General features: G+C 50.0%; 1 protein-coding gene across 1 annotated transcript; it reads left to right on the top strand.

The window, feature by feature from the left end:
- The first annotated feature begins 481 nt into the window (after positions 1 to 481).
- SOX2 (SRY-box transcription factor 2) lies at positions 482 to 2,152 on the top strand. The gene has a single exon (XM_063307865.1). It carries the CDS (start codon positions 1,059 to 1,061, stop codon positions 2,040 to 2,042), a length of 984 nt encoding a protein of 327 aa, XP_063163935.1. The 5' UTR covers positions 482 to 1,058; the 3' UTR covers positions 2,043 to 2,152.
- The last annotated feature ends 9,131 nt before the right edge of the window (positions 2,153 to 11,283 follow it).

Raw genomic sequence — 11,283 nt, 5'->3', positions numbered from 1 at the left:
CACTTTTTTTTTTCAAGGCGCCAGCAAGTTGCAGCAGAGCGGGACTTCCTTGGAGGGGGCGCGTTGTTTTGCTTTTAATGTAGCAACAATGCTGTTTACACACTTCCTCCGCGAGGCGTGTGTGACCTGTTGCTCGTTGAGGCGCTCCGAGGGGCCCGCGGGGAGCGCTCGTCTCCAAGGTCCGCCTCCCGCCTGCCCGCTTCCCCAAGCTGAGCTGTCCCGGCTGGCGCGCGCGGGAAGCCCCGCCCCCTTTCATGCAAAACTCGCCGGGGAGACTTGTCCTCAGTGGAGGAGCCGGCGCGCGCTGATTGGCCGGGGCGGACGCATTTATTCCCTGACAAGCCCCCCATCACATGGATGGGTTGTCTATTAACTTGTTCAAAAAAGTATCCGGAGTTGTCAAGGCAGAGAGAGAGAGAGAGCGCGCGCGAAAGACCGGGCGCGAGGGAGAGGGAGCGGGTCTGGCGGGGGGTGGGGGGCAGCACAACAAAGCCCAACAAAACAGGGACGGGGGACAGGGACTTTGGCCGGCTCCTTAAGACTCCGCGCTCCGGCCAGGGGGCAAGGCGGCAAGTAGAGGCGGCCGAAGGAGGGGAGACGCCGGCCGGTTCTGGAAGAAGTTTCTCCCCGCAGACGCTCCGATCCAGCCTCCTTTGTTATGGAGCGCCGCGAATAACCGTCCGAGGGCTGCCGTCGCCACAATTCCTGCTGCTGCCGCCGCCGGCCAGGTGAAGGCGACCCCGGCGCCGGTCCCGCGGCTGAGTTTGGTCCTGGGGGGAGCGCTCCCCTCCCGGAGAAGCCCAGCCCGGCGCGGGACGCTCTTCCTCCCGGCTGGCGCCCTCGCTTCCTCGGCGGCTTCGCGCGGCTGGCTGGCTGGCCGGCCGGCCGGCGGGAGGGCGCGCGGGCTCCTGCTGCTGCTGCCGCCGGGCGGGGGGGCGGCGGCCGTCGGACCTCTTCGCCCTCTCGGCCCCGTATGCGCGCCGGCTGCCTCTAAGCGCCCGCCCGGGTTCCTCGCGAAGCCTCGCCGCTGCGCCCCCGCCGCAGGCAAAGCCGCTTGAATGTACAACATGATGGAAAGCGAACTCAAGCCTCCCGCCCCCCAGGCGACTCCGGGGGGAGGCTCGGGGGGGAACAGCAACGCCGGGGGGGCCAATAGCCAGAAGAATAGCCCCGACCGGGTCAAGAGACCCATGAACGCCTTCATGGTCTGGTCCCGCGGCCAGCGGCGGAAGATGGCCCAGGAGAACCCAAAGATGCACAACTCGGAGATCAGCAAGCGCCTCGGGGCCGAGTGGAAACTTTTATCCGAGGCGGAGAAGAGACCCTTCATCGACGAGGCCAAGCGGCTGCGCGCCTTGCACATGAAGGAACACCCGGATTATAAATACAGGCCCCGGCGGAAAACCAAGACTCTGATGAAGAAGGATAAGTACACGCTGCCGGGCGGGCTGCTGGCCCCGGGCTCCAACTCCATGGCCGCGGGGGTCGGCGTGGGGGCCCCGCTGGGCGCGGCCGGTGTCAACCAGCGGATGGACAACTACGCGCACATGAACGGGTGGACCAACGGCGGCTACGGGATGATGCAGGAGCAGCTCGGCTACCCGCAGCACCCGGGCCTGAACGCGCACAACGCGGCCGCCGCCGCCGCCGCCGCCGCCGCCCAGATGCAGCCGATGCATCGCTACGACGTGAGCGCCCTGCAGTACAACTCCATGACCGGCTCGCAGACGTACATGAACGGCTCGCCCACCTACAGCAGCATGTCCTACTCGCAGCAAGCGACCCCGGGCATGGGGCTGAGCTCCATGGGCTCGGGGGTCAAGACGGAGTCGAGCTCCAGCCCGCCCGTGGTCACGTCCTCCTCCCACTCCAGAGCGCCCTGCCAAGGCGGAGATCTCCGGGACATGATCAGCATGTACCTGCCCGGAGCCGACGTGGCGGAGCCGGCCGCCCCCAGCAGACTGCACATGTCGCAGCATTACCAGAACGCACCTGTGCCGGGAGCGGCGATAAACGGCACGCTGCCTCTGTCCCACATGTAAGACCCAGGGGGCGGCGCGGGAGGGGGGCTCGGCAGGAAGGATCGCGGAGAAACCCAATCCAAGCGACAAACTTTTCTTAGCAATGCTGGACTTTTCTGCCTTTCCCCCCTTCTTCCTCTCCTCTTTTTCTGCAGGGGGGGTGGCGGGGGCGGGCGGGCATTATTTTTGTACAGAGAATAACTGGGTAGGGAAAAGCAGATTGCATACAAAATCAGTAAGGAAAAGGAAAAACAAAATAATAATAATAACCCAACCAGGAACTTGTACAGTTTCCCCCTCCTCTCCTCTTTGAGAGTGATCAACTCCACTCAACTTGTTTTGACCCCAACAAACATTTCTCTCCCCCCTTCAAGTTCCAGTGAAAATGGTACTTTGCAAAAAGTTTTTTTTAAGTTTTTATCAATATTCTTTAGAACTAGGCTCCAGAAAGAGACGTAGGAAAGAGGAGGGAAAGACCAGGGAATGGGGGTGGGAAATGTTTTAATATTTGCAAGCAACTTTTGTACAGTATTTATCAAAACAAACATGGCAATCGAAAACTCCATTGTTTATATTAAAAAAAAAGAGTGGGGGAAAAAAGCCCTGAGGATTTGCCAATTATTTTTAAAATACAACAAAGTCTGCTTATGACGCTGTAGTGATTGCAGATGAATTTATAGTAGCAGCACAAAAAATAAGGAGGTGAATTTTACTTTAAAACAAAGATCTCGGCATTTTAATTGTTTTAGCAAATTGTACAAAAGGCAAAAAATAAATAGAATTAAGTACTTGCATACCACTGAACTGTTTTGTTTTTGTTTTTGTTTTAATAAAAGGGCAACAGTTTAGGGTGTACTAAATTTTTTTTACACATTGTTAAAACAAACAAACATTGTCTTGCAGGTCCACATACGTTTGTTAATTTAAAATAGCCCTTTTTGTTTCCAAACTTTATCCTGTTTGGCTAAAAGGGCAACAAAAGAGCAACCTAAAACTGTGTTTGAAATATTTTCTTATGGTTTGTAATATTTCTGTAAATTTATTGTGATGACATTTTAAGTTCTTTTATTTTTTTCCCCCCTTCTCATTTCCAGTAGTCGTACTTTAAAACTCGGCTGTGTATTATCTGAAATCAGTCTGGCAACAGTCCTTCATATATATATATATATATACACGTGTGTGTGTATGTATGAACACACACAAGAATATGTATATATACCCATATATTTGAACTAATACCATCCTTTTAAACAGGTTCATATTCAACCTCAGTTTTTACACCATTATACACAGTTTGAGATAAATAAATTTTTGAAATATGGACACTGAAATTACATTTGAGTCTTTGATTTATTTTTACAAGGAGGATGCAATTGATTCATTTATTTATTATTATATTAAAAAAAAAAAACAGGAATCCAACCTGTTCAAGGTTTTAGCAATATATATGGTGGGATTAAATTATTTTATAGCATAAAAAGCTGCAAAATGAGGAAATTTTCCACTTTCTGTTTTTCAAGGGTAATTTTAATGCTATTTATTTTTTGATGAAAAGAAAAGAGAAGCATCATCTGGAATTGATGTGGCCCAGAACATGAGAAGCGTATAAAATTAGAACTCCTTCACCAAAGGTAAATGCATCTAGCGACTAGTTTTCCTGGTCTGGCTTTGTAGTAGATGGAGAAGGTTACAATAGAATGTATTGTTGATAGTGATGGTGACGGTGATGGTGATGACGACGGTGATGGTGGTAATAATTCTTTCGGTGTGGAATGGAGGTTTGGCGATTTGGGCCGCGGGAAGGAGCGGCCACTTGTTGCGAAGGGCTGCCAATGTTAGGGTGAGGCCGGACTGCTGGCGCAGAGCAGAAAGAAGGGAAGTTAAGAAACAAAACCAGGCGAGGCGCGTGGGTTCCTTCACCTCTTTCGTAGCTGCCCGGCCGCCTTCCGGAAGCAGGATGTGAACAGCGGAGGGGCTCGGCGCTGCGGGCTGTGCCTGCCTGCTGGAGAGCGGGTCCTGGCGTTGGGGCGGGGGCAGCAACGTCACGGTTCCGGGGCAGTTGTATTTTGACACTGCAGAAAGGCCAGCTGTGCCTCTGAGGACGGTTTGGGGCGGCCGGGGGCCCTGAGTTTCGTTTCTTCCTTTTTTTTCAGGGCAGGGAATGACTATCCTAGGAACGTGTGCTTGGGACGCGGGGGGGGGGGCGTAAATATAAACATCACTCCGAGGATAATCACCTACGCTGCTGAACGCTCTAGGCTTTCTCAAAAGTTCCCGTTCGGTTCCTGGTTCGTAGGAGCCCCCTCCCCCCCAAAAAGCGCAGTTGAGAAGAAAGCATCTGGCTGGCAGAGGTAGATCCTGGTTAACTTTTGACTGCACTTTCAGAGGTTGGGTAGAGAAGGCGTCCCTCTGCTTTCTCCCCCCCCCCCACCCCCCGAGACCCTCGGCGGGCCGCGGAGCACCTGCTCGGTAGCTCAAAGCCGCCGACGGTCGGGCTAAGCGGTCCTCGCGAAGCCCTTCGCGGAAGTAAATCCCAGCGAAAATCACTTGGCCTACTTTCGGGTTTGGGGTTCTTTGGACTGGGGTGTTGCCCCCCAAAGGTCATAAGTGTTTTAGGCCGGAATGATCTTGCCTCCAGTGCCTCTATCCCGACAGGGCGCAGAGAGAAAGACAACCCACAAAAACAATCGACCTGGAGGATTTAATTTCTGCTGGCCGGATATATCGCCAGAGGGCCTGGGCTTGACTACCACAGGCATGAAGGGAGGCTTCTTAGGCCCCGGGTGAAAGTCCGAGGTAGCAGAACCGTTTGCTTTTGATAGGGAACCAAGTGGAGAAAGTACCCCCTTTCCCCCGCACTTAAATCCAAAATTGTGACCGTCGCTGGGGATTTCCTATTGTGAGTTATGTCATTCTGGAGCAGAGAAATGGCCGGCCTGCCTGCCTGCCTGCCTGCATCTTATTTGAGGATTGCTCCTTCCGCAGTGGCGTCTCATGTTTTGGAACTGACAAGCTGAAACCCTCTCGCTGCCGATAAACCCTCCATCTATTGAGTCGGAAATTTTTCCCAGGAAATCAGTTTAAAATTGGCGTGCAGAGAGGACCTCCAGACCCGCCGACTAAATATTCAGCCCCATTGCTTCCCCTGAAATGCCTGTATAGGGCTGGACGCCTGTGGCTTCGTTTCTTCGGGCCTTTACCTAGAATTAACCGGACCTGGGGTTCAGTGCGGGGCTCTTCAAAGTGTTTCCCCTCCGCCTCTTTTAAATGGATCTCACATTTGGGGGAATCCTACATTTGCACAATTGTGCTTGTGTAGTTGCAGGCTTTCACTTGTACCAGGCCTCTAGGGAAGGACCCGTTTATCTTCGCGATTTAAGCCCCGTTTAAAGCTTTAGTCGCTCGTTTATTCTTCTCTCTACCGCAGGCTGAAATAGGTCAGAAACGTATTATTGGGAACTCTTACCTCCCCCCCCCATCTCCTCTCTCCCTTAATGAATACCAAAGAATTTCAAGGAATTGTTTCCATTTGTAATGGGGAGTAGGGAGTATTATTCGCGTGCTGAAGTCTGTTCCCTTTCTCTCCTTTTCGAGCCTTCGAAAATAAACTTTCCAGATGTTTTTTCTCTCTCTCCCCAGCCATAAGTGTTGACAATCGGACGAAAAGAATAGCAGTTGTGTTTGTTAGCCTGTTCGCTACATGTGGGGGATGACAAGTGAGGGGTTGAAGCCGCCTTAACAAAACTAACCCCCAGATAGCGTGCAGGTCAACGAAGCCTTGCAAATGCGCCCTGAGCAGCGCACACCTTTGCAATTAAACCCGAAACGCTTCTTGAAGTCGTCAGCTTCTTTCCCTTCCAAATTATAAAGCGGGCTAAAAATATTGGTATTGTTCTTTTTAATTAATAATAATAATAATAATAATAATAACAAGAATGATAATGCACCATTCGTTTTTCTGTGTGTGTGTTTTAAGAACAAGCATTCGGAATCCTTGTCTCTTGCAGAAATCAGGCGCACGTTTCGAGGTGCACGTTGACCCACAGTAAAAAAAAAAGCGGGAGAAAACGCTATCCTTGCAAATCTGTTTTTCAATACACTTTAGCAAATGCAACCCAGCCGTTTAGACTTTCTATAGGACGCACCTTCCCCTCCCAGCTCTCGTTTACTTCCACCCCCTCCTCCCCTTCCTTTCTCGGGTCTTCTCGGCTTCCCTTTCCCTTTTTAGCGCCGTTCATGATCCATTTCGGTGGACAGAATCTCGGATCCTGGAACTTTCCTTGTGAGAAATGGAAGCTGAGTCGCTGTTAGATGGCTCCAATCAGAGCCTACTATCCCTGGCCAAAAGAGAGAGATTCAGAAGGAAGATGAGATACAGATAGATATAGATATAGATATAGATATAGATGTAATATCACACATACCTCCCTCCCTCCCTCTCTTCTTTCAGGGTTTAAGGACGGAGTATTAAAAGATTTTGCTGACCTGCCGAGGTAGATCAACAAGGCTTCTTGGCAAGCCGGAGGCTGGTATTACAGCCCGTCCCATGGGGAAATGGCTCGAATTAACCACTAAATGAATATTTGACAAGGGCTCGTTTGGGGGGTATTATTACTACAAACGGGTCCCTATTGGACTTCGCAGGGGTCAAAGAGCAATGGTTCAATTAATTATTTAGACTGCTAGTAGATTTGGTTGTAATAGCTGTCCTTATTCCTCCAAGCGACACATTCTTGCGGTTGAGCGATCTCGGGAGAATCTCTTCTCCCCTCCCACTCCAGAGGCGAACCCATCGGGCTGCCCGACAGGACGGCTTCAAAGCGGGGCGGGCTCCCTGCATCTCCTTGGCTTGCCCGCTGTGGCTTTTAAGGTACTGCTGCCTCCCCGCACTTCGGGGTGGAATGACAAGGGTCTTGGCAGAGGGAGATGGGTTTTCTCTGTGAGACGGTCTGCAGAAGAGCTGCGTGCGTGAGTCAGGATGTCTGTGCAACACATGCACACGCACACGCAAGGGGAACAGGCGGGCACAGCGATGCGGGCCAGCGAGGTATAGAAACGGCGTATTTACTAGATTTCCGCACAGAAAACCTTAAGCATCTCGCAGTTAGCCTCCCAGATTTTGTTCAAGTCGTGGGAAGTGGAAAAAACGCCCGGAAGATGTGCCCCTAAATTATACTTGAATGTATGTCTGTATGGGATTTATACACCTATGGTATGCCTTGGCGGGTTTTATTTTAACTTGATGAGCCTTGGTGAGATCAGCAGCCCCCTTATGTACATTACTATCTTACTGCCCCTAAATTTCATGGCGATGAATGAATTCCAGATTGGTTCTGGCATCCTGGCTTGTAGGGGATGATGCTCCGTGATCAGATGGGATCCTGGGCATGCTTCTTGGGGGAGGACATTGAATACAACGAGGCTTGCTCGTAAGGAAGCCCGGACGCCAGCCACCCTGCAACTGCAAGCCTTGCTAAAGAAACAGGCTGATTAGTGGTTTGCACGACATCTCTTAGACTGCCCGTGATGTTAAGAAAGAAAGCAAAACGCAGCGGAGGGTCGAATTTTCATGAGGAAGAATAGCCCAGAGGTGGTTCTTGCTGCCTCGGATCTTCGTTTGCCACGAAGATGAGCCGGGCAACCTCTTGCCTCCAGCGTTCTGGCGACTAGCAGCCGATACAATTCGTTGGGAGACCCGCGTTTGCTCTCCCACCCCAGCCCTTTGAAAGCAATATTAAGGGTTGAGATCAGGCGGCGATAATAAGCGTTGAATGACTAAGAGATCAGTTATAAAGGAGAGAGTTGGTAGAAGAAATAACGGTTAGCCCGATCCACCCAGCTTTTCGGGCCTGTGGTCCGGAGAGGCATTGGAGCTACCACCTCGCTCGCGTTAAAAAAAACGGGGAGGAAGCAAGCATGCATTTTATCTGCATCCTCATTTAAGGCCACGGTCAGAAGGAAATTAAACAAGGCGCTGGCTGACACTTCCAGGCGTTTGATCCCTACTAGTTATATAAAAGAGACAGAGAGAGCGCGCGCAAGCAACACACACACACACAATTTTCTCCGGGAAACTGGTGAACCGCGACCGCCTTGAGGATTTTATTTTATTCTTTCTCCCCAGAAAGAGCACATTTGCAAGTTTTGAGCGATCTCCTTGTTTCCAGATTTTTTTGTTTTTGTTTTTTGTTTAAATCGGCCTGCTTCTAGCTGGATTTTTCCTCCCCGCCACCCTTAAAGAAATGCTGGGAAGTGCAACTCTTTCTCTGAGGGTCGCGTTAGCTCGGAAGGGAAGTAATTCAAGCTGTCACCTTGGCAGCTAAGGAACAACCACGGCTGTGTCTCCTTCTGGTACCTCTCACTTACAGCTGTGCAGTCCCCCAACTGACGCCCCCCCCGGAGGAAAAAGGTTCACCTACAGGTGGAGGGCGGTTTTGTTCCAACGGGCGCGCTAGAAGTTGAAAGGATATTGCTATTTTGTGGAGGTTTTAGGGCTACGATTAAAACAAAACACTGCAAATTACCGTTTCTGACACAGCTGACACTGGGGCACCAAACCCTTGGTGTCTTTAGGAGACCGATTTCCGAATTCATGCCCTCGGTCCCCATCCAATTTAGAGTTAGAGGGGAAAAGACTTAAATCGATCTGAAATAAATCTCTTTCTCCCCCGTCCCCTATTTTTTTTTTAATGAATATGGAATATATCTTCTTAGCAAAAGGCACAATTGCCTGCTACATGGCCCTTTCAGATAAATTAATAAAGGTAAGCAAATGGGAGAGATGGAATTGATGATTTTTAGCGGTAAGGAAAGTTGAGGAAGTGTTATTAAAGAAAACAAGAATGTAGCTTCTCCTAACGCTTAGCCCTGATACTTGATCTCAGGGGAAGTTTGAATATTTAGCCGTTTCTCTGCATTCTCACCAGTTAATTTGTTTTGTGGATCCCCCCCTCCATTAAATATAAGTCCACCCACTTTTTGCGGCAAATCTTACTTCTTTTCTCTTTTCTAAAAATAACCATCGACTTAAGACAAGGCTCCCCAACTAATCTTGCAGCATTCATTCAGAGGTGATGGCACAGGTGTTTCTCTTCCTCCGTGGAGGGAAATCCTCACGTGTGAAGCGACCCTTCAGCCAAACCTCTGGGTAAAGAACATCTGTATGTGGCCGTTCCTAAAGGCAGAGAGCCGGTTGGCCACTTCAGACACGTTGCGATTTTTGCAATAATAGAAATGGTCTCTCCGGAAGGGCAACGTACAGCGTTGCAATAGTCGATGTGCTCCTGGACTGCTTTTTATGGTGTATTTAACATATATTTATAAGGTATTTGTGAATGCAACGTGAGCCATTAAAAGAAGTGGGAATTTTGCCACTGCCTTTAAGTGGGACGTTAATATAAGCAATCCATTAACAATTCACATCCCATTAGTGAGGATGGATTTAGCATCCTGCCTCTTTTCCCGGCCCCAAGGAGGCTTTGTTTCACACAACCCGCTTAACCAGGTAAGTGAAAGACAGCGGCTACTTGTGCCCTATGGGTGGTTGATTTTAACTCTGGTTAGTTTGTTTGTTTGTTTGTCTGTGTGTGTGTGTGTGGCTTAGTGTGTCCTGTGAACCTAACCCTTCTGGACTCTTTGGGGTTGTGCAAATGCAGCCAATGTGTGAATTCAATTACTGGGTTAAACATACTCTCTCGACCCCGCATTGAAGAATACCTGTAGCTACCATCTAGATCGACTGCCTAGTTGAAGTCATGTGTAGACGATGATTTTGGAAGAGTACAGACACGGAAATCACTGAAGCTGACTCAGCTAACAGCAGACTGTCAACTCAGGTTTAAATGTTTTTTAGGCTGGGAGGAAAGACATCCAGGTGATCAAGTCTCTGGTTTCAGTGGGAGTTGCTTGGGGGGGGGGGTCTTGGGAAGCTGAGATCTGGGGGTCCAGCTTCAATGTTCATAAATGGAGGGCCAAAAGCATCTTAAATCTTAGAGGGGTTCCCTTGGACTGGATGGTGGGTCAATTACGGGTTCCAATCAGAGTTAGAGTGAGCTTTGAAGGGGGACTATCTCACAGCTTTCCAGGTGAGCAAGGAGGAGTCGCCCAGATAGCTTTTAAGAAGTGGAAATCACTTTGTGCTGGAAAGATCTCCGTGGTTCCTTTAGGATTGCCCTCCCCTTTTGTACAAGCACAGGGGGGTAAGTACAAGTACAAGCACAGGGGGGGTAATTGTGCGATAGTTTGGTGGTGCACACTTGCATCCACGGAGAAACTGGAGGTGGAGAACAGGAAGAGTTTTTCTTTGAAGGCCAAGTCAGGGCAGACAAGGGAGTCATCCAGTCTGGGCAGAAGTCTCGGGTCTCTGCTGAACCTTTTTTCTCCTGCCCGTGCTACCAAATAGCATCACCAATTGTCAAAGAAGAACTTGGTTCTGTTGTTCCTCAGATCTGCCAGTTCCTTGCTAGCTGTCCTACTGGTTTGATCGGGAGTTATTGCCCCCCTCGGCTGATATATCTAGCACTCAGACTAAGGATGAGATTTAGGGGAGGGCAACAGTTGCAGGAGACTTGACCCTCAGTTGGGGGACCAGGTCACCCAGCCAACTGTTGCTTTCCAAGCCCATCCTTCAGTGCCTCTAATACAGCTTTCCCAACTCACTGTCCTCCAGTTCTTGAATGGAACCCTCCAACCCAAGTCGGAGTTAACCTCAGTTAAACTTGAGTTAAACCTCAGGCTTCCAGGTGGGATCTAGTACCAACAAAAGTATGTAGGCCTGCAACCATCACAACAATGTTTTCCTGTGGGTGGATAAATAAATGTTGGAAATATAAGACACAAATTCTGTACACCCCCCCTCCCCCATCTGAGGCTAGGCTTCAGATTGGGTTGCTGCCTGCTAGGACTTGGGGAAGTGGCCGTTTGGGGGTGGCAAGCTCTCAGAATTACTCTTCCATAATCCAGTGCCATCCTCTGTGTTGGGTGCTCCCTGGTTGCAATCCTACAAAGAGCTGAAGGCAAGGCAGCCTAATTTTCCAAGGAAGGCATGCAAACTCTCTTGGCCTTCACCCACTTTAATATGCATCATGGATGCCCCCTCTGTATGTAAGTACTGATTTCCCAGGTCCCCCTGATTGTGACAAAGGGGACAAGAGAGCAATAAATGCCATTCTTTCTGCAAATCACACTCCTTCAGGGGGGAGGGGAGGGAAGGCACATATCCTCCTTCCAATGTCCCTTTTTTGGGACCTTGATCAGGGCAGAG

The sequence above is a fragment of the Candoia aspera genome, chromosome 6, assembly GCF_035149785.1.
Source record: "Candoia aspera isolate rCanAsp1 chromosome 6, rCanAsp1.hap2, whole genome shotgun sequence".
Lineage (NCBI taxonomy): Eukaryota > Metazoa > Chordata > Lepidosauria > Squamata > Boidae > Candoia > Candoia aspera.
Note: the sequence above shows the minus strand (reverse complement) of the source record. Positions and strands in the feature narration are given on the sequence as shown.

What these genes read in the sequence shown, in the direction of transcription:
- SOX2 (XM_063307865.1), top strand. Translation starts at nt 1,059, where the DNA reads ATGTACAACATGATGGAAAGCGAACTCAAGCCTCCCGCCCCCCAGGCG.